Source organism: Bufo gargarizans, chromosome 2, assembly GCF_014858855.1.
Source record: "Bufo gargarizans isolate SCDJY-AF-19 chromosome 2, ASM1485885v1, whole genome shotgun sequence".
In the NCBI taxonomy this organism is placed as follows: domain Eukaryota; kingdom Metazoa; phylum Chordata; class Amphibia; order Anura; family Bufonidae; genus Bufo; species Bufo gargarizans.
In genome coordinates, this window is record NC_058081.1 from 243,841,282 (window position 1) to 243,864,199 (window position 22,918).

Below are 22,918 nucleotides of genomic sequence, written 5' to 3' on the forward strand. Positions count from 1 at the left end.
TAAATAAATAAAAACTGTGCTAAAACAACAAATTTTTGGGCCACCTTGCCCCATAGTGTTATAATGTTAAAAAAATCATATGTACCCCAAAATGGTACCAATAAAAACGTCAACTCTTCCTGCAAAAACAAGCCCCTGCACAAGTCGGTCGGCAGAAAAATAAAAAATAAATGGTGTTCAGAAAATAGTTTAAAAAAAATGCTTTTATTATGTAAAACTGAAACAAAGAAAGTAGACCTATTTTGATATCATTGCATCCATAACAACCTGCTCTACAAAATTAGCACATGATCTACCCTGTCAGATGAATGTTGTAAAAAATAAAAACCGTGCCAAAACAGCCCTTTTTTTTTTTTTTCTTTTTTTCTTTTTTTAAGCTACCTTGCCTCACAATAAACATAATATAGAGCAATTAAAAATCATATGTACCCCAAAATACTACCAATAAAACTGGCCCCTTATCCCCTAGTTTCCTAAATGGGGTCACTTTTTGGGAGTTTCTACTGTAAGGGTGCATCAAGGGAGGCTTCAAATGGGACATGGCATCTAAAAACCAGTCCAGCAAAATCTGCCTTCCAAAAACCACATGGCACTCCTTTTCTTCTGCGCCCTGCTGTGTGCTCTTACATCAGTTTACAACCATAAGTGGGGTGTTTATGTAAACTGCAGAATCAGGGTAATAAATATAGTTTTGTTTGGCTTTAAAAAAAAAATTAGATTAAAATGCCAAAAAAGTGAAATTTAAAAATGTGATCTCCATTTTCCTTTTAATACCCATGAAAACACCTAAAGGGTTAACCAAGTTTTAAGTAACTTGAGGGGTATAGTTTCTACAGTGGCGTCATTTATGGGGAGTATCCACTATGTAAGCCCCACAAAGTGACTTCAGAACTGAACTGGTCCTTTAAAAAGTGGGTTTTGGCAATTTTCTTAAAAATTTAAAGAATAGTTTTTTAAAATTCTAAGCCTTCTAACGTCCTAAATTTTATTTTATTTTTTAAATAGACATTTACAAAATGATGCCAACATAAAGTAGACATATGGGGAATGTTAAGTTATATTTTATGAGGTATCACTTTCTGTTTTGAAAGCAGATAAATTGCTAATTTTTTATAAATTTTGGTAAATTTGGGATTTTTTTCATAAATAAAGGTGAGATATATTGACTCAAATTTATGACTATCATGAAGTACAATCTCTGAATGGCTTGGATAAATAAAAGCGTTCCAAAGCTATTACCACATAAAGTGACATGTCAAATTTGCAAAATAAGCCTGGTCAGGAAGGGGGCAAATGGCCCGGATCTGAAGTGGTTAACTAACACTGGATGGATAGGGGATCAAGGATACACGCGGTCCATGCACTTAAGGTATCAAACTTTGTTTTAAACATCTCATTTTCATTTGATAATACTTTTATACAATGCCAACCGATTCTGGCATGTTCCTTTTTCTTTTTTTCTTTTACTCAAGCCAAAATAACTATATTTATGTTGATGCTGAGCAGCTACTGTACATTTGTTTCCTGCAGGTATCCTTATTGGAGTACCGAAAAAGGCAACGTGAAGCTAGAAAGAGTGGCTCAAAGTCTGATGCTTTGCCACTGGTCGCGCTTTCCCCACATTCTGAAAGTGGAAATGTACTTGCGAACTGTTCTACTACTAATGAAATCTGTAGTAACAATTTGGAAAGTGTCGAACCTATTGAGAGTGTTCCTAATTTGACTAGTACCGCTGCCAGCTGAAGTCCAGAGCACCTCCTTAGAGGAGACAGACCAAAGTTCTCAAGTTACGGATGCCACTGCTAATGAGAAAAGTGATCCAGAGGTTCAATGGTATACTTTTATTTTATTTTTATTTTTTTTTCATTTTCCTGCCTTTTCGTTTGTTTGCTTTCTGTTTTCGAGCAATGGTTGCAAACATATAGAGATTAATACATAATGAAACTGTTAATTAGATAACTAGTTACTTTTACAAAAAGGGTGTGGAAAAAAAAAACTGACAAGGTAGGTCCACATACGATTACATTTTGTCGCGGACTTATCACAGACTTCACCCCATCATTGTGAAAACAGTGAGTGTGATAATACTGTGAAAATATGCAACATGCTCAGTTTTCTGTGTGTGCTGCTCTGTCCCCATTGACTATAATGGGGGAGGAGTTCCGGCAGCGCACGGCGAGAAGCTGACGGAATAAAACGACAACATGTTCGACGTTTATTCCGGTAGCCTCTCTACGGAACCCCACCCCCATTATAGTCAGTGGGGACGGAGCGGCAGTCTGGGGGCACACGGTCACTAGCTGCAGGACGGATCCGGCAGGCTGTTCACTCGACCGAACAGCCTGCCGGAGGTTCGTGCCGCTAGTGTGAAAGTAGCCTTATTTATGCAGGTGAAATCCATAGCGGATATGCCACTAGTGAGTTCAGCCTTACTGTTAAAGTGCATTTTGTCCCTAGGAGTCATTTTAAGTATACACTTAACATATTTTGCATTGTAAGACCTCATAGAGCTGTGCTAAAATGAGCCTCAAAACTGTGAGTCAATGTTGTCTCTAGCAACCAGTCAGATCACTTATTTTTATCTCGCATAAATGAAATAAGAAAGTTAAATGGGAAATATGAAAGTTAATAGCTAATTTGTCTCTAATGGCAGTTCTGCAGCCATTTAAGGGGTTGTCCCATTACAAGAACTTATGCCTAGAACTTTCACCTGTTTGAATGGAGCATCACACACATGATTAGCTGGGGCCCTACTGGTTTGACCACTGCCGATCAAACTTGTCCCTTAGGCTACATGCACACGACCGTATGTGTATTGCGGATTTTTTTTTTTTTTGTGTGGATCTATTGTAATAATGCCTATCCTTGTCCGCAAACTAGAAAAAAAATAAGACATGCACAATTTTTTTTTTTTTTGCTGGTCGACGGAATGGAGATACTGATGCGGACAGCACACAGTGTGCTGTCCGTGATTTTTGCGGACCCATTGAAATGAATGGGTCCGCATCCTATCCACACAAAAAAACGGAACGGAAACAAACAACGTTCGTGTGCATGTAGCCTTATTCTGTGGATAGGGAATACGATCTTATAATGGGATAAGATATTGTAGTGGGACAGCCTCCTTAACCCGTAGAGGACCCGCGCCGAACATGTATGGCGCAGATGTCCATGACTTAAAGGGAACCTGTCACTAGTTTTATGGTGTCCTAACTAAGGGCAACATAAATAATTGACTGATTCTCTTAGCAAAATGCTGGGTCACTTTCTTTCATTGACCCAGTCAATCTGCCAACATCTTGTATTGAAAAGCTCCAGCTGATGATGACGAGTTATGAATATTCATGAGCTCCTGACTCTCCCCGCCTACCTGCTGCTGAATGACAGTTATTTTCCATATGAATCAGCAGCAGGTGGACAGGGGAGTGGCTATAGCTCTGAATTAAATATACGCTGTACTCGATGACATCACGCTGGACTCAAATCGGCTCATTAGCATGCGGCCTGCGGCATCTTTGTGTGTATGTTATCAGGTAACCATCTGTCACACCAGTGAGTAAATACATCTAGGGTACTTTTTAGTACTTAATGATTGTATATAATTAGTTAGATTATAATCAAATATCCACATGACAGGTTCCCTTTAAGGACCAGTGCAGTACATATACGGTGCTGTGATCAGGCGGGTGCAGGAGATGCGCCCGCCTGATCCGCGGTAGGTGTCCGGCAGTCAGTAATAGCTGGACCCCTGCTGCATGCGCCTGCATCGGTGAAATCACCCATGCCAGCTCATTAACCCTTGAAGTGCCGCAGTGAGTGCTGACCATTACATGCGATGTCCTCACGGGTATTGGAGCTGCTCAGAATATGGGGACACTAAAACATAGTTTTCTCGTGCATGGCATTGGGGGACACAGCACCATGGGTATATGTCCAACTACCACTAGGAGGCACTAGACACAAAAAGTGTTGGCTCCTCCCAGGTGGGCTATACCCTCTCCACAGGCACGAGGCTATTCAGTTTTAGTCTAGTGTCCGTAGGAGGCAGACCTGTCCTGCTTTTTTGCAGGTTCTGCTGTTTATTTTTATTCTTTTTTTCTCTCTTCCGCAGGTCGGTTTTTTTCCACCGTTATACCTGCTGCAGGCTGGGGCTCCATCGTGTTCCACTTTAGTTGCCCCCCCTGCGGGCGCGTACTTCGGTACCATCGCCGGTCACCCAGTCCCCACGGACTGCATCCGCAGTGGCTTGCCGGCATTCCCACGGTTCCCGTGTTGAGTCTGCCGAAGGGGTGACCGTGCTGCGCCCGAAGACATCGGATGGTGAGTATATCGGATGGTGAGTATACTCCCCTGTCCCTGTGTCCCTGCCCCAGGGTTAGGTTCCCTTCTGTGGCCAGGGGGATGGGATCCACCTTAGCTGGGGGTCCTGGGGAGCCTCTTCGTTCCTCCTAGCCAACCCCCTCCCCCTCCTGGGGGGGTTATATTCATTTTTTCCTCCCTTCTTTTCCCCCTCGGTTGGTCTTTTCTCTCCTCCCTGGCCACAGTCTCTCCCTGGCTTCCCCGCTACTTTAGTCCCCGGCTTCTGCCGGGACTAGGCCTCATCTTCTATGGCCTGTCCCCGGCTCCCAGGTGCTCTGTTTGCCCTGATCTGCCTATCCCCAGGTGTCGCTTCTCCCCCCCTACCCTACTCACCTATTTTTATGGTTCGGTGGGCCCTCTGTCGGCCGCGGTTCGCCCCGCCCCCCTTGCTCCATTCCCGGCCACCTCATAAATCGAGGCCCCGGCTTTTGGGCCTGCTAGGCCGCAATCTTCCCGGCCCCTCCCCCTTGCTTCCCGGGCTTTTCTGAGCCCCGCCCGGCCCTCGGGAGGAGCTATCTCCTCACCCTTTCCTGGGCTAACATGTTTTTTCTGTTGGAGGGGGTGGTTAACCCCTCGATTGCTTCATGTCCCCTGCAGCCCTACTGACCACCTCTTTTTTGGGGAACAGCTGCTGCTGCACCTCTTTGGGGGAACACTGCGTCCGGGTCAGGATAGACAGCCTCTGCTGGCTGCTTTTTGAGCATCTCTTCTCCCAACAGCTCCTCGGTCGCCACGTGTTTTCACGTGCGTCCGCTGTCTACAATGGCTGCCATGTGGTCATCCTGTCCCTGCTGGTGTGCAGTACCTCTTCCCAGATCCCATTGTTTTCCCTGAACAATCTTTTTGTGTAGGTTCCCCATGAATGGGTCCCTCCGTGTCAATGCCATGGGAACCTTGGCCGACTCTCCTTGGCAGTGTCGCTGGAACGCTACCAACCCAAATTGCGGCCACCTCTGCCCTCCCAGGGTCCTCCCTGCAGATGGGGCATGCTCAGTTAGGGGTACCTGCACCCGGGTTCGGCGAGGGGTAGCTCACAGTACACCCTCGGGTGGTCTCAACGGGGTCCCACCCCTCCTCGGCATCCTCGGATCCCCCCCAGGACAGGCCTGAGGCTGGTGACGAATCCTTCCTGTCACCCCATCCGTTGCCTCTGGGGACACCTCTGCACCGATTCCCTCGGAACAGAGCATCAGGCGGTCTTCCTCCATATAGAAGCCCTCTGGGAGGTCAAGACTACGTGCACGGAGGAACCTCTCCTACCTAAACAGGGTTGGTATCCCCTCTAGTGGATTTTCGGATGGTGCTCCCCTGACCGCACAGGTATTCAACCGCACAGGTAAGGCAGCCGTCCCCGTGTTTAGCATACTGAGTCACCTACCCGGTGTCTGATACGTACGCCTTCTCCTTAACAGGGGGGTTCCTGCACCACTGCCATAGGCTGTCCCTGACAAGCCTTCCTGGTTCCCCTATACCAGGGGCTATCCTCTACACATTTGAGAGTGTTTCCGTGGGGTTCCCATCCTGGTGTTGGTGTTCGCCACTCTACCTCATTACAGGGAGTTCCTGTTCTGGGCAAGCGGTTAGCTCGGCTATCGCCTCCTGTAGGTTGGTGAGTTCAGAGCAATTGTACAGCCGCCTTGCCCCTTTTCTTAGGTAGTGTACCTACAGGAGCCATTACTCCTGGCTGGCTCTATGGTGTTCCATACAGCACTATTTCTCCCTTCCGGGTGAGATATACAGGTCGCTTCAATTGCCGTTGCAATTGCACCTGTCTGTTCCCAGCCACTTTGCTCCTGTCATAGGTGGAGTACCTACACCATCTCCTGATGCTGTAGCCGATTCCCCTGGCTTGGCGCTATGGTGTTCCATGCGACACTATTTCTCCCTTCCTGGCGAGATATACAGGCTGCCTTTAATTGCCGCTGCAATTGCGCCTGTCTGTTCCCAGCCAATTTGCTTCCTTCACAGGTAGAGTACCTACGCCATCACCGGTGCTGTAGCCGATACCTCTGGCGGGCTCTGTTGTGTTCCATGCGGCAACATTTCTCCCTACGGGCGGAATATAGAGGCCACTTTCAATTGCCGTAGAATTGCCCCTGTCCGGTTCAGTTACCTGTCTGTTCCCTGCCGCCTTGATCCCTTAACAGGTGGAGTACCTGAGCCATCTCCGGATGCGGTAGCCGTTCCTCCTGTCCGGCTTTATGGTGTTCCATGTGGCATTTTCTCTCCTTACAGGACGAGATATTGAGGCCTCCTCCTATTGCCGTGGCCATTGCACCTACCTCATCATAGTGTGCACCAAACGGCCATCTTACTCCCTTCATGGGTAGAGTCCCTGAACCGTCTCCGATGCTGCAGCCGTTCAACCTGTCTGGCTTCTAGGGTGTGCTATGCGGCCCTGTTTCTGTTGCCATTGCACCTACCTGATTGTGGTGTGCACCTGTCTTGTTCTTTGTGGTACCGTGCGGCCCTACTGGGTTCCATTGTTAACGCGGTTGCTGTTGCACCTCTCTGGGTCTAGGGTGCACCATGCGGCCACATTGCTTCGATCTTAAATGTAGTTCCTCTAACACAGCCATATTTCTACTTTACAGGTTGTGTACCTGTACCCTCCGTATGCTGTCTCATTCCCAGATGCTGTGGCTATGTTTCCACTCTCCTTAGTTGGCAACATGCAGCCACTTTGCCCATATTTTAGGCGTGTGTTTGTAGTACCCCAAGCGCTGGGCCCTGTGGTGCGGTCTGTAGCTCAGACAGTTTCTGTATCACTGGGTGTTTTCTGCCCACGGGTTCTAATCTGTGCTGCGGATGTTGGTTCCATCCATTTGGTTCTTCCATACATCTGCCACTCCTTTACTGTCGCGCTCATTGGTCTCCTTCTACCTCTCAAGGCACTGTCTGCACCAGGCCCCCTTCGTTCAGCGTGTGCATGGTTTCCATGTCTGGCAGGTGTGGGCCAGCCCAACCCCCACCTTGTCGGTCTACTGCTACTTCTGGTAGCTCCAGTATATGACTGATCTGTCTGATCCGGCGGGTGGTCCTCATTCAACCACGCTCCCTACTCCGTGGCCAGGTGGTTGTTGGCCTTCGTGCTGTAGTTGCTCTTGCCTTCTCTTTACGGTACTACGGTATGCTGTGCTCCGCGTTACCCCATGTTATAGGGGAGTACTCGCGTTGTTTCCTAATTGCTGAGCGGCCCATTCCTGGTGAAGTACAAGGATCTCCACTGGATCTTCTACCTTGTTTGGACACGTAGCTGGTGGCATCGGCCGCGGCTGCGGTTTTCTGTCATCGCTGGATGTCCGCCACACGGAATCCTTCTGGGTCCACGGCTTTTATCATTGCTGGACGTCCTCCCTGATGGGTCAAGGACAGGACCTCTGAGCGCCACACACACCTGTCTGAATTTTCAGCTGCTTGCTCTGGTATCGGACAGGGCCCCGTAGTTCCTTTTGGGTCCAGGTGTTTTCGGTATTCCCTTGTATTTTCTGCTTAGTTGTGCTACATGGCGGAGGGGCAGTCCTCTTGGACCTTGCCGTCGTCTGCACCTGTCTGGTGCTTTCTCCCCCCTGGAAGTTTTCTGTATGCCGGTCGCAGCTGGTTTCTACATTTCTATGTAGGCTACCCCGGTTTTTTCATGGCGACTTCTGCATTCCTTATGCATATGGATGTCTGTCGTTTTGTGGTACATCCCGAGCTGCTGTACTTGCCCTCTCTGGGACAATGTTTAAGGTTTGCTGGTCAATATTCTTGGTACGGCTAGTTGTCCATGGCCTATGCCCCTTCCCCTATGGTGGTTTCTTTTCGCCTTTCCTGGATATTCTGGCTTGCGTTGTCTTCTGGTGGTTCAGCTTCTGGTTCCTTGTGAGCCCATACTGGGTACTCCTTTCTGGAGTCCCTGTCCCTGTTCATTTGAGGTCCTCTTGGGATTTGTGTCTCTTTTTCCAGCCTCCCACGTCAAGTACCTGGTATTGAGTGGTTTAGTGCTGCGGTTTGCAGTTCCACCGTATGGTCTCCTTCGGGAGGGACCTCCTCCTGTTGTAGGACCTTTCCTCTTTAGGTTTTTTGGAGTGCTCTCCTTCTACTCCCATGTCTCTCAGTCCAGTGTGTCCTGCCGAGGTTGCCTGGCCTGTATCTGGCTTCTTTTTTCCATGCTACTTCACATGCCCAGTGTTTCCTCTGGTCTTACGCTTCACGGTGATATCTTGTTTTCGGAGGCTTGCGCCTCGTCTCCTGTTTTTGGGGACGCAGGAGCTATCGTTCTTTTCCTGGTTTTTTACCTACAACCCCCTCCTTCTCCAGGGTTGGCGGTTTCCTCTAGCAGCCTTGGGTTTTCACCTTTACATGGGGCGCTTAGCTTCTTTCCTGGCCTTGCGGTGAGGGGAGTCCCCTCCCTTCACATGTGAGCCTTGCTATGGCTCCCCCACTCGTTTGGTTTTCAGTGCTTCCCTGTTTCTTTTCTCCCCTGGCCTTTCAGGGGATGGCCACAGGTTTTTTTGGGTCTGGAACAATGTAGAGCGTTGGGTAGTTTCACCACGCGGTGCTGTCCTAATTTTTTCTCCAGCCCTTGGCTGCGCTCTGTTTCCTTTTGCCACCTTCTTGCATTTGGGATTTTCTTCCAGTCATTTGTCCTGGGGTGCTGGCAGTCTTCCCTGCTTCTTCTGAGGTTTCTTCCTTGTTATGGAACCTCTTGCCCATCTCGTGTTTTTTCCCGTTGGGTCACATGGTTCTCCTGCACCTGTATGCCCAACCGGTGGCGCGTCTCTTCTTTTCCCTCCCTCAGGGACTGCTTTGGGACGTCCCATGGTGCTGTGTCCCCCAATGCCATGCACGAGAAAATTGGATTTTTTGTACTCACCGTAAAATCCTTTTCTCGTAGTAGGCATTGGGGGACACAGATCCCTCCCTATGTTTTTTCTTCCGCTTCTCCGGGCTGGTCTCTTGATCTTTCCCGGTACGGGAGTTGTTGGTTCCTTGCTTTTCTTCTCTCTCCTACTGCTTTTGGTACAAACTGAATAGCCTCGTGCCTGTGGAGAGGGTATAGCCCACCTGGGAGGAGCCAACACTTTTTGTGTCTAGTGCCTCCTAGTGGTAGTTGGACATATACCCATGGTGCTGTGTCCCCCAATGCCTACTACGAGAAAAGGATTTTACGGTGAGTACAAAAAATCCAATTTTTTTTTTTTGGTTTTTTTTGTTTCAAAAATGCTGTTATTGTGTAAAACTTGAGTAAATAAAAAAAGTATACGTATTAGGTATTGCCGTGTCCATAACAACCTGCTCTATAAAAATATCACAAGTGTAATAGCAAGCGATCAAAAGTCATATGCACCCCAAAATGGTGCCAATCAAACCGTCATCTTATCCCCCAAAAATCATACCCTACCTAAGACAATTGCCCAAAAACTGAAAAAAAAAACTATGGCTCTCAGGCTATGGAGACACTAAAACATGATTTTTATTTTATTTTTTTAATGAAATCATTGTGTAAAACTTACATAAATAAAAAAATAAGAAAGTAGACATATTAGGTATCGCCGCGTCCGTAATAATCTGCTCTATAAATATATTACATGACCTAACCCCTCAGGTGAATACCGTTAAAAAAAAGCCTTTTTTTTTGTCACCTTACCTCACAAAAAGTGTAATAGCGACCGATCAAAAAGTCTTATGCACCCTATATTAGTACCAATCAAACCGTCATCTCCTCCCCAAAAAAATGCGCCCTAAACAAGTCACCCAAAAAATAAATAAAACTACGGCTTTCAGAATGTTGATTAAAAAAAAATCATATTTGGTATTGTCGCATCCATAAAAACCTGCTCTATAAAAAATACCACATGATCTAACCTGTCAGATGAATGTTGTAAATAACAAGAAATAAAAATGCTGCCAAAGCAGCTATTTCTTGTTGCCTTGCCTCACAAAAAGTGCCATGTGACATGGCAGCTTAAAATTATCCCAGTGAAATCTGCCTTTCAAAAACCGTATGGCGTTCCTTTCCTTTTGCGCAATGCCCTGTGCCCGTACAGTAGTTTACAACCACATATGGGGTGTTTCTGTAAACTACAGAATCAGGGCCATAAATAATAAATTGTTTGGCTGTTAACACTTGCTTTGTAACTGGAAAAAATGGATTAAAGTGGAAAATCTGCCCAAAACAAGTGAAATTCTGAGATTTAATCTTTATTTTCCATTAATAATTGTGGAACAGCTAAAGGGTTAACAAAGTCTGTAAAATCAGTTTTGTATACCTTGAAGTGTGTAGTTTTTAAAATGGGGTCACTTTTTTGGAGTTTCCACTCAAGGGGTCCATCAGGGGATCTTCAAATGTGACATGGTAGCTTAAAATTATCCCAGTGAAATCTGTTTTCCAAAAACCATATGGCGTTCCTTTCCTTCTGTGCAATACCATGTGCCCGTACAGCATTTTACAACCACATATGGGATGTTTCTGTAAATTACAGAATCGGGGCCATAAATAATAAATTGTTTGGCTGTTAACCCTTGCTTTGTAACTGGAAAAAATGGATTAAAATGAGAAATCTTTGAATTTTTGTATCTATTTTCCATTAATTCTTGTGGAACACCTAAAGCAGGCATCGTCAAACTGCGGCCCTCCAGCTGTTGCAAAACTACAACTCCCAGCATGCCCGAACAGCCTACAGGTATCAGCCTACAGCAGGGCATTGTGGGATTTGTAGTTTTGCAACAGCTGGAGGGCCGCAGTTTGAGGATGCCTGACCTAAAGGGTTAACAAAGTTTGTAAAAGCAGTTTTGAATACCTTGAGGGGTGTAGTTTCTAAAATAAGGTCATTTTTGGGTGGTTTTCTATTATGTAAGTGACTTCAGACCTGAACTGATTTGCTTCTTAGCCTTCTAACGTCCCCCAAAAATAAAATGGCATTCACAAAATGATCCAAACATGAAGTAGACATATGGGGAATGTAAAGTAATAACTATTTTTGGAGGTATTAGGTATATTACTATCTATTATAAGAGTAGAGAAATTGAAATTTGGAAATTTGCTAATTTTTCAATTTTTTTGTTGTAAATTTGGCATTTTTATTATAAATAAAAATCATTTTTTTGACTCATTTTTACCACTGTCATGAAATACAGTATGTGACGAGAAAACAATCTCTGAATGTCCTGGATAAGTAAAAGCGATTTAAAGTTATCATCACATAAAGTGACACGTCAGATTTGCAAACAAATGGCCTGGTCCTTAAGGTGAAAAATTGCAGGGTCCTGAAGGGGTTAACTAGGCTGGTTGTCACAAGGAGCATTTGCTTGTCAATAGTGAAAACATGGTAGTTGACAGTGCTTGCAACTGCTGAGCTGCTCCCATTGACATGAATGGGAGCAACCCTGCACTTGTGAGTTCTGTCCACTACAATGTTGACAGTGCTGTGTAGTTTCGGCACAGTCTTCCAGCCGCAGAGCTACACAGAGCAGCTGATCGGCAGGGGTGCAGGGTGTCTGATCCTTGCTGAACAGCTAGTCATGTCTTATCCTGAGGATAGGCTATCACTTAAAGACTAGACAACCCCTTTAAAACATTGTATGGGTGAGTGAGAAGAATTTCTAGTGTGTTTGGAAGCATTGTATGTTTTGTTCTGATTTCATTCTTAATGGTTTGGTTTTATATCTTTCAGGACTTCTTCAACATCTGTGGAACAAGTTAGAGAAAGGAGCTATCATAGAGCTTTGTTATTGAGTGACCACAGGAAGGATAAAGATGGTGGGTGGAATCACTTGTATCCTTGTGTTGTGTTTATGAATGTCTGTTTCTTTCCATTTTGTTTATACTATAGGTCTCTTACTTTCACTGATTTGCTAAATTTAAGTTTTTAGATGTTTGCCTTTTGTAAATTTGGAAGCACATTTTCTCTTTTATATAACTAGGTTTTCTGATGCAGACTATTGTCTGCAGTTATGGACTCCTTTTTTTTTTTTGTCTGTAGCAAGGCAGGTATTCACGTTAGTCCTGAAGTAAAGAAATGATCTGCAGTGGCAGACTGTAAGCCAATGGTTCATAAAGTGTTCATCGGAAGTTAGCAGTATTGGTCAGTCTGCAAAGTAATGGGGAACTTGTGTGCTTTCCACAAAGCATCACTATCTTGCATCTTTGTTTGCTTGCCATTTGATAACTTTTTTTTTTTTTTTTCTCTTGTTAGATGGTGAAGATGAAAATGGAGAATGTGTAAATGTTAAGGAAACCCAGTCTCCAGATGCATGCCAGAAGAATTGCAGGAGTCCTTCAAAACAAAATTTGGTAAGAAGTTTTTCTGTACTATCTGAATAGCTGGTATGCATCACCTATCATACAGAACTTGAAAAAAACATTGTCTAATTCTCTTTAAAGGTTTTGTTTGTCTTTTAGTTTCCATTATTAGACTGGTCCCGACATCTGTAAGGGTATAGTCAGACTGTGTAGTTGTGCTACAGTTTTAATGAGTTTCGCTTTTGTAAGTTGTAGGACCCTTGCAATTCTTTGTAGAGCCCCCCTCCCCCCTGTATACATATACATTAGAGTACTGAAGGATGAACTTCCCATTTAATGTGTATGGGGGGAGAGGGTCCCAGCTGTCCCCTGACAGATGATATCAGGGCAGAGGAGGATTGGACATGTTGAATTTTAACACCTGATCCATTTGTTCTCCTGGAAAATAAGTCACAGCTAATACAAGAATGTATGTTTATTGGGGAGTTGGGACAGATAGCGGTCAACCAAACTATCATTAGGCTGGCAGCTATTGAAGGTATATAGGCAACTTAAAGGGGTATTCCAGTTACCATAAATATAACTTGTGTTTTAGACTAATTCATAATCAATAATTACCTAACATAATGTAAATTTCACATATTTACCTTTCTAGTTATAAAAGTAGTTTCTTCCTCTGCTACCCACTGTTTCCTCAAATTACCATGGCATCGACCTGTAGTTCTGAGCCTTTGTTAGGTCGAGCATGCTCAGTGTGTTGCTATCAATTCTCTAGCTAAATGTCTTGTGAAACAAAGGGCGTGTTAGTGTGCTGGTGATTACTGAGTAGGGGGGCGTGGCCAGACTGTATATCAGGCAGCCAATCAATAAACAGCAACACTCACAGCAGGAAAGCTAGGGATTGTGGGGATTGTAGTCTTTGAAGTTTTGTGAGGGAAGATAGGGCACCATGATACTCTGTGTGTGTGTGTGTGTGTGTGTGTGTGTGTGTGTGTGGCAGGCTCACACAGGAGCTAGACAAATGGATTGCAAGGTAAATTGAAACTCTAGTTATATGTATAGGTATGGGTTCTGGTTGGGTCACAGTTTGCAGCCTTAATGCAGTTTTTCAAAAATTAAGTTATTTTACCGGAATACCCCTTTAATTCTCTGTGGCGTGTTTTTAATCTTGTGATTTTAATTAGAGCAACAGCTTTTCATTTGCTAAAATAATCTCGTGCTCCATTCTTTATTTTCCCCTAGCCTTGTTCTTCAGGATCTAAACCACCTTTGAAGGCAGATGCTTCCCAAGAAACCACCGTGAATACACCAGTGACTGAGAATACAAGCCCTTTTAAATCGGAGCCACATCAGAAACAATTATCAAAGTCCCATATTGCACAACCTCATTCACAAAAGCTGCCTTCTACACCTTTAAAACTGCACTGTCCATCTTCCCCTCATCTGGAACAGCCTCCAAAGTCATCCACACCGCACACACCTGTGCAGCATGGTTACCTTTCACCAAAGCCTCATTCACAACAGTTAGGATCTCCATACCGATCTCTCCATCCTCCTTCACACCAGGTGGTGACACCACAAAGAGAAAACCATGTGAACTTTTATCCTGTGTCTCAAAACCTGCAGCCTTCGAATCCGCAGCCAGCCGGTGGGCAGTTGTATTCCCAGGCACAGACAGGACAGTGTTCAACGGTCTATAGTCTCTTTAATCAACAGACTGTGAACAGCTCTGCACCACCTCCCCCTCCCCCACCACCAACAGCAAACTTTTATCCAAACCAGCAACCGTCTTCATCTTTTCAGAACTATAGTCAAGGTAAAGGTAGTATTCCCCAGCAGCCTGTGTTTACATCCTGTCCAAATCAGGGCCATGCAACAACCACTGGTCAACCAGTAGTTCATGGACATCATGTAAATTCTGGACATTATTTGCCTTCGCAGAACTCTACTGTACCATCAAGTGTTCCTCCCCCACCACCTCCGCCTCCACCAGGATGTCATCAACAACACGTCTCTGGTCCAGTTCATGCAGTCCAAGTTGCTAGTGGCGCACTTATTCATTCACAGACCACAGGACACCATTTACCACCTCCTCCCCCACCTCCTCCAGGTCCAAGTTCCCACCATTCCCACATGCAACATGTTCCAGCTGGTCATCAAGGCTTGCAGGTGCAACACCAGCATGTTTTAAATAATGCTCCACCCCCACCACCTCCTCCACCCCCTCCACCTCCACCTCAATCGGCTAATGTTCTAGGTGGTTCAGGACATCACTCTGCATCAGCACAAGGATTACATTTACAGACTCACCAAGGACCTGCAATGTTTCCTTCAGGGGCTCACCCGCCTGTAGCATCATATTCAACCCAGGCTCCTGTTCATAATGCAGTTGGGTCTGTGTCACAACACCAGTCTTCTGCGCCAGGACAGCACCATCCACTTCCTAGTCAGGGGCCTCATATTCAGCCACAAGGACCAAACAGTATTGCATCACCTGCAGGGTTCTGTCCTCATCCTGGGTCTGTAAGTCTACCCCATGGGGTACAAGGACCACAGCAGGCCTCCACAGTGCCTGGCCAGTTACCTATTCACAGACCGCAGGTGCCACCTTTCCAAAACAATTATCATGGCTCAGGCTGGCATTAGGTTTTGTTTTGTTGTGCTTTAACATTTTTAAAATGTTGTGTAAAATAAACTGTACATTTTCTATGTACCTTGTAAAGGTACTTTTTAAAGCCTGTATATGAAAATTTGTAAAAATCCAAGTACCAGTGCGCTTTCATTGTCCATTTTTTTTTTTTAAATGTCTGATAGTAGTTCTTTGACGCCAATTTCAAGTCTTTAGATTGAGTAAACATTCCAGTTCTGTTCTGATGCAGTAGAGTTAATACTGCACAACATGAGTCACTTGTCAGTTCATTTAGTGAATGTTTTCTATTGTAAGTTTTATATGTGAGCTAAATACACAGGTAAGAGCACTAACACATTTTTCTTTTTCCCTCCTGTGCTATTTGCGTGTTATAGGTAACACAGAGCCAGTTTCAATGTTACATTGCTTATTTACACAATTGTAATTTAATGTATAGTTCGGTTTTAACATCTTGACTTCTTTAGAAGTTTTGTAAATACTGTATTTGCTTGTATATTGCTTGAAGCTTCCACCTCATTTGATAAAACATTGTACATATTTTTTTTTATTGTATGATCCTTGTGGAAGTAGTACAGTATATGACATTTAATTTTTGTAATATACTGTCACATTGCAGCACTGGTTGGGCATTTTAATTCATGTCAATAAACCACAATTATGTCTGTTTTATCAGGTTAGTCCTTTCATACATTTTACAAAAATTAGCGTTGATGCATAACTGCAGCACTTAAACTGTACATTAAAGTACGTTGTCAGCACTTTTTCCTGACTATTCCAAAACGTGTTTGTGTTTTCTCTATTTTAACTTCTCTTCAAATTAGGAAAGGAACAGAATTTGAAGTATATTTTAATATATTAAACATTACTATGAAGTTACTGCCTCCTGTGGGGCTTCAGTCATGCATCCCTGATGTGTACATCAGACTTCTGTTGGGATTCTTTAGTGGCTGTATAGGTAACAAATTGATACATGCAAGTTAGTTGGCACTAGCTAGTAAAGCTATATGAACAGTATGTTTGTTTTAGGTTAGGGCTATTCAGGATGTATAAGTTTAAGTCCAGATCTAGGAGCTAAAAATAGCAATGATTTGCTGTAAAACCGTACAGAAGCACAGTTTTTGGCTTATAAATATTTAATGGGTGGAAAACAACTCAGGCTGAATTTCACATGTGTGCCTGGCCTAGTTGCAGATTTAATGACTAGAACTCACAACATCATTGATCCCTATGATGCTGTGCATTTGGGTTGTTAAACGCTGATTGGTCCAGGAGACGTGTCCATAATCGGGACATTCAAGTCCGGCCTAAGGCATGTTTATATGCTTTGTAGGTTAACAGACAAGTCTGCAATAAAATACTGATGTACAGGCCTGTTCAGCGCGAATTGTTTGCGCCAACAGATTCTCCTTCTCTTACTGGATGCACAGTATCAAGCCCCAACTGTATTCAGGCCTCGCAATCTAATCAAGGCTGTACTTTTTGCTGCCCAGTAGGCCACATGTGCAGTGGTCCCATTTTTCCACGCCCAGTCAATTTCTTCAGCCCCCTCCCTCTCTGGTCTGCCCTGCACTATGTCAGTCGCTGTCCACGCTAAATTCAATGTCAGTAGGGTGACTCCGGGAGCTTTGAGCCACTAGGTTGTCCTAAGGAGAGGTAAACTAGCCCAGGTCAGAAACGGAGCAGGTCAAAACCCCCCTATGGATGTGTAGTGGGTTCACACCTGTGAATAGCCAGTGTAGAGCAGCCTGGACAACACAGCGAGACACTGACTTTTCTCGCTTATATCATTGGGGTACACAGAACCGTGAGTATAGCTTGCTGCTGCCACTAGGAGGCCACACTAGGCTGAAAGCTGTTAGCTCCTCCCCTGCAGGTTATACCTCCTCCAGCCTGGAGAGAGCATATCGGTTTTTAGCATGGTGTCGTAGGAGGCAGACCTCCCTGGCGTTTTTTTGTTTTTGTTTTTTTTTACCCTATTTTTCCTGATAGGTTTACTGAATGGGGCACAGATTCGCATGGCGTCTGTCTCCCTGGGAGGCTGGCTGGTGTCCTTGATTCCACCGCCCTGCCTCCTCTAAGAAGACAAAGCGGACCAGGGCAGCCTCGCTCCCCTGCTTCCCGCCAGCAAGAGGGCCGCCTAATCTCCAGCCCTTCTCTGCCCGGACCCCTGGTGCCAGCGGTCGTGTGGTGGCCCTGCTGGTACAAATTCAAAAGGGTAAAGACCACAGGTGAAGCCAGGTGAGTATTACCTTTCCCTGTCTTCCTTCTGACCTATAGGGGGTAGCGACTGGCTCAGCATCCTGGGTTTCCTCCCTACTGAGCACTTAAAATAACAAGGTTTAATTCCACTACCAGCGGCGTCTTTACATTGCCACTATTAATGGCGGCTGTATCTGCGATGTGGGAGAGTCTCCTCCCCCCTCCAATATGGGAGCGTCCTTCAGTGTGGGTGCAGATCGCAACATCAGCACCCCTTTCAGTAGGGCTCATGCGGCACCATTCTTGCCACTGTATGGGGGATAAATCATTCAGCCATATTCTTTTTAGTTAGCCGCGAATAATGGTGGCCGCATGCGCCTGCCCAATAAGAGCACCAGAGTGGGGGCGTGGCTTCCACATAGCTGCCACTATGCCTTCATTCTCAGTTGGAGGGGGCGGGGCTTATTCTCCCGTCTCGGCACAGCTTCCTCCTTCCCACAGCGCGGGACACAGGATTGGGGACCGCCATATTTTCTGGTAGGAGATCGCTACCCCCTCCAGCATAGAGACAGAATGTCTGTCCCAGCCAATGCTCCCCTTCAGGCATCGTGCAGGAACTTTTACTATGCCTGCACTTCATGCTCAGTGAAATTCCCTCGTGGCCAGTCACTATCACTATGCTCTGCATGTCATGCGCCTGCACAGAGCCATCCCCCTATTCTTCAGAAGTGCAGGACCATTCTGGCTATGGGGAACCCGACTGGGCAAGGTCCCTGTCCCGGGCAGTGGAAGACCTCTCTAAAATCTCCCATTCCACCCTTTCCTTGGGTCGTTTGGTTGAGAAATCGCCACACCGTCGCATTGCGTACAAACCAGAGGCAGACTTCCTAGTAAGCGTCCCAGAGCAAACCACCGTTCCTCCTCTGACGCCTCGGCACCTCTCCGCCGAAAGTGGATCCACCGGTGGCTCGTCGAACACTACCATTCCAGTGGCGGAGGGCTCTTCTCTCCAGGACCCAGTAGATCATCACATAGAATCACACTCCAAGTCGGTCTTTGCTGTTAGTGGTTTGGCATTACGTCCGATCTTTGCCTCTGCATGGGTAGCCAAGGCGGTCTCGGGGTGGGCGCTCCATTTGAACCAAGACCTAGCGTCCGACCTTCCCCCCCCCCGCTGACCTTCAGTCTTTTAGCACTCCAAATTTCTCAGACAGGGAAGTATCTCTGCGAAGCTGCTCTGGACGCTGGTCGCCCATTCCTCGGCTCTCGCGATATCTATGCGCCGAGAGTTATAACTCAAGGTCTGGAAGGCAGACCCATCCTCTAAGCACTCGCTTTTGAGGCTTCCCTTTGCTGGATCACGACTTTGGGGCCCAGCTGGACAAGATTATTTCGGAAGCAAAGGGTGGGAAAAGCACAAATCTGCCCCAACCTAAGGCGAAGCGTCCCTTTTCATTCTAGAGCTTCCTCCTCCCGTTACCAGTCCTCGCCGGTTCTCGGGCACCCGTCCAGCTCCCACCTCAATGGCGGGTCCATCCGCTCAAGACCGACGGAAGGGACCATCCTTTAAGCCCCAGTAGGCCGGCCCTCAGCAACGTTCATTCCTCCCCAGGAAAACCGCCTTCAGCATGAAGGTGCGTCCCCACCCTCAGGGGTGGAGGGGCGTCTCCTCCTTTTTAGGAGATTTGGCGAACCCATATTTCGGACGCATGGACACTCGGTCGTTTCCTCAGGCTACAAGATAGAGTTCAAGTCTATTCTCCCCCCCAACTGTTTTTCCCTCTCTCAGCCTCCCAGGGATCCTGTCCCACGGGGGGTGATAGCACCGGTACCCTTAGAGGAAAGGTTTACAGGTTTTTATTCCAACCTGTTCGTGGTCCCCAAAAAGGAGGGCGATATGTGCCCAGTACTGGACCTCAAGTTATTGAACCGCTTTCTCAGTGTTCAGAAATTCAGGCTGGAGTCCCTCCGTTCCGTGGTTGCTTCATGGGCAAAAGGGGAATTTATGGCATCCATAGACATCCAGGATACCTACCTCCACATCCCCATCGCAACCGTTCACCAACATTTTCTTTGGTTTGCCATCCATTCGGGCCATTACCAATTTGTCGCCCTACCGTTCTGTCTGGCGACTGCTCCGCGAGTATTCACAAAGGTAATCGCCCCTCTTCTGGGCCTTCTGCAATCCAGAGGCATTACTCTTCTCCCGTATCTAGACGACATCTTGATCAAGGCTCCTACGCCGTCTCAATGCAAGTAGAGCCTTCAGATCACTATGAGCACTTTGTCCCGCTTCGGGTGGATAGTCAATTTGCGGAAGTCCTTGTTTCTCGACACTCAGGTCAGGTTCCTGGGCATAACAACAGATTGAGGGGCAGCCGTGGTACACCTGCCACTGGACAAGAGACTGGACATTCAGAGGTCGGTGCGTCTGCTACTTCAGCGCCGCGGTGCGTCTATCCGCGATTGTATGCGAGTGGTGGGCCTGATGGTGGCCTTCTTTGAGGCAATCCTTTTCGCCTAATTCCACACCAGGTATTTTCAGCTGGCCATTTTGTCATCCTAGGACAAATCCCTGGACTCTCTCTGGATTGCAGGATTTGTCTATCTTGTCAAGTGCGCTCGGCGCTCAGTTGGTGGATCGTGACTGCGCACCTGTCTTCGGGGAAATCCTTTCTCCCGGTAACATGGACTGTCATTACAACCAACGCCAGCCTTCACGGCTGGGGTGGGGTCTTCGCCACCCGGACAGTCCAGGGCGTTTGGTCTCCATCAGAGTCCAAACTGCCCATCAACATCCTGGAACTCCGGGCCATCTACCTCTCCCTTTGCCATTGGACTCCCTTCTTCTAGGATTGTCCGGTCAGAGTACAGTTGGACAATGCCACGGTGGTGGCCTATATCAACCACCAAGGAGGGACTCGCAGCCATGCGGTGATGCAAGAGTCTGCAAAGATTCTACAGTGATTTCGGCAGTCTCTACATACCGGGGGTGGACAATTTGACAGCAGACTTTCTCAGCCGGACGACTGTGGACCCGGGGGAGTGGTCTCCCCATCAGGAGGCGTTCGAGGCTCTCTGTCTCCGGTGGGGACGTCAGGGAGTGGATTTGATGGCGTTCAGGCTCAATCACAAGCTCCCGTGCTTCTTGTCTCACGCAAGAGACCTGGTGGCGTACGACATGGACGCTCTCGTGGCACTGCGGGATGGCTTCTCGTTCCTGTGTTCCCAACCTTACCGCTCCTAACTCGGAACCTGCGCAGAATCGGAATTGAGGGCATCCAGACGATCCTGATCGCCCCAGACTGGCTTCGACGAGCTTGGTACTCAGAGCTCATTCTTCTGGGGGATGCACCGTGACCTCTTCCACTCAGGGCCGACCTGCTCTCCCAGGGCCCAGTCTTCCATCAGAATTTAGATACGCTACTTTTAACGGCGTGGCTGTTGAAACCTTGTTGAAACTGGGTTTTTCTGATGCGGTCATTCGGACTATGATTAGGGCTAGGAAACCCTCGTCTTCCAAGATTTTCTATCTGACTTGGAGGTCTTTCCTACACTTCAGTCCGGATTAGAACTGGGGCTGGATCTTAGTTCACTGAACGGGCAGGTCTCAGCTCTGTCCATTTTTTTTTTTTTTTTTTTTTCCCCAGCATACACTGGTGGTCTTAGGTCAAAACCTTCATACAGGGGGTGGGTCACACCGAGCCTCCCTATCGGCCACTCTTGGGACCTGAACCTAGTTCTGGTTTCGCTTCGAACCTCAGAGAGGTCTCTCTCCGGTTACTTTCCTGCGAAGTGGCGTTTTTGGTGGCTATTGCATCTATTCGACGGGTGTCAGAACTGGCGGCTCTTTCCTGCAGGGAGCCCTTCTTGGTGTTCAATCAAGATAAGTTAGTGCTCCGCCCAGTGCGGTCGTTTCAACCGAAGGTTGTATCTGCATTTCACGTTAACGAGGACATTGTTCTGCCCTCATTTTTGTCCTAAGCCTTCTCATCCACGGGAGGTTTCTCTCCATCATCTGGACGTGGTACGGGCCTTGGAAAATCTACCTGTCAGTGGTGGCCTCCTTTTAGGCGCACTGACGCTTTGTTCGTAATCTCGGAAGGGCCTCGTGAAGGTTTGGCGGCTTCCAAGGTGACTAATGCTCGATGGATTAGGTCGGCCGACTAGGTCCTCCTTGCACACCTTCACAAAACTTTACAGAGTGCATTAGCCTCGGCGGATGCTGCTCTCGGCCGCAGAGTCTTACAGGCCGCAGTCTAGTGACTTACATGAGGAAGTTATTTTTTGAGGGTTGTTGTTTTCCCACCCCGGGGACTGCTTTAGGATGTCCCACGGTCCTGTGTCCCCCAATGATATGAGTGAGAAAATGAGATTTCTGTGCACTCACCTGTAAAATCTTTCTTGCTTTATTTATTGGGGGACACAGCACCCACCCATTTTTTTGTTATGCTGCAAGTGGGTCCAAGTTTTGCCAGTGGGACCGGGTTTGGTTCGGTCTTACGGCAGTGTGCTTTCCTTGTTTTGGTTTAATTCTGTTTCTCCTATTGCTGAAGCACAAACTGATAGCTCCTCCCCTGCAGGCTATACCCCCTCTAGCCTGGAGAGAGCATAACAGCTTTCAGACTAGTGTTGCCTCCTAGTGGCAGCAGCAAGCTCTACCCATGGTCCTGCCCCCCCCAAATGAATAAAGCGAGAAAGATTTTACAGGTGAGTTCACAAAGATCTCGTTTTTAACAGGCACTGACCATCAAAAAGAAAAAAAAAGAAAACTACTGTTACGACATGCTCTGGGCAACCTCATTGCCCCTTTAACAGGTTGATTTATTTACAGTCGTACAAGATTCTGTAGCTGCAACAGCATTACCACGTTCAACAGATGGAGTATTTCCGCTAGCACTGGATACAGTAACTACTACTACCTCCTTTAACAAGTGAAGTATCGGTGCTAGCACTTGATGGTGAAGCTGACAACCCAACTCGTTTCTGATGACTAGTCCTCTCCATTACCCCCTTAAACAAGAGGAGTATTTGCAATTGCCCTGGATGCTGTAGCTGACAACTCAGTTCTGATGTGCACTAATACTAGATGCTGTAGCTGGTAAACCTACTCATTTATATGGCACTTATCGACCGCATAATTCTCTTAAACAGGTGGAGTATTGACACTGTAGCTGACAAGCCTACTCAGTTCTGATGGCACCGGTCAATTACATCCCTCACAAGGTGCAGTGCTCCCTGTAAGTGTGCGGCAGTGCAGCTTTCTTTATGCCTCCGCTCAGGACCTTTGCAGCCCAGACTTTATGTAATAGTGTAGCCCCCTGCCCCCCAGTAAGGCAAAACCGTATTGTGGGAAGTCTAAGGCACACCTGTGCTATATTAATGCTGTCTAATCAGCACCTTGATATGCCACACCTGTGAGGTGGGATGGCTTATCTCGGCAAAGGACAAGTGCTCACTAAAACAGACTTGGGGTCCATTCA

General features: G+C 46.7%; 1 protein-coding gene across 1 annotated transcript in view; it reads left to right on the plus strand.

Moving 5' to 3' along the window:
- KMT2E (lysine methyltransferase 2E (inactive)) overlaps positions 1 to 16,016 on the plus strand; it is a 109,692-nt gene extending 93,676 nt beyond the window's left edge. Inside the window, 5 exon segments of the mRNA XM_044280167.1 lie at positions 1,531 to 1,716; positions 1,718 to 1,833; positions 12,018 to 12,103; positions 12,540 to 12,637; positions 13,829 to 16,016. Of these exon segments, the coding sequence (XP_044136102.1) occupies positions 1,531 to 1,716; positions 1,718 to 1,833; positions 12,018 to 12,103; positions 12,540 to 12,637; positions 13,829 to 15,232 (1,890 nt within the window). The 3' untranslated portion in view covers positions 15,233 to 16,016.
- The last annotated feature ends 6,902 nt before the right edge of the window (positions 16,017 to 22,918 follow it).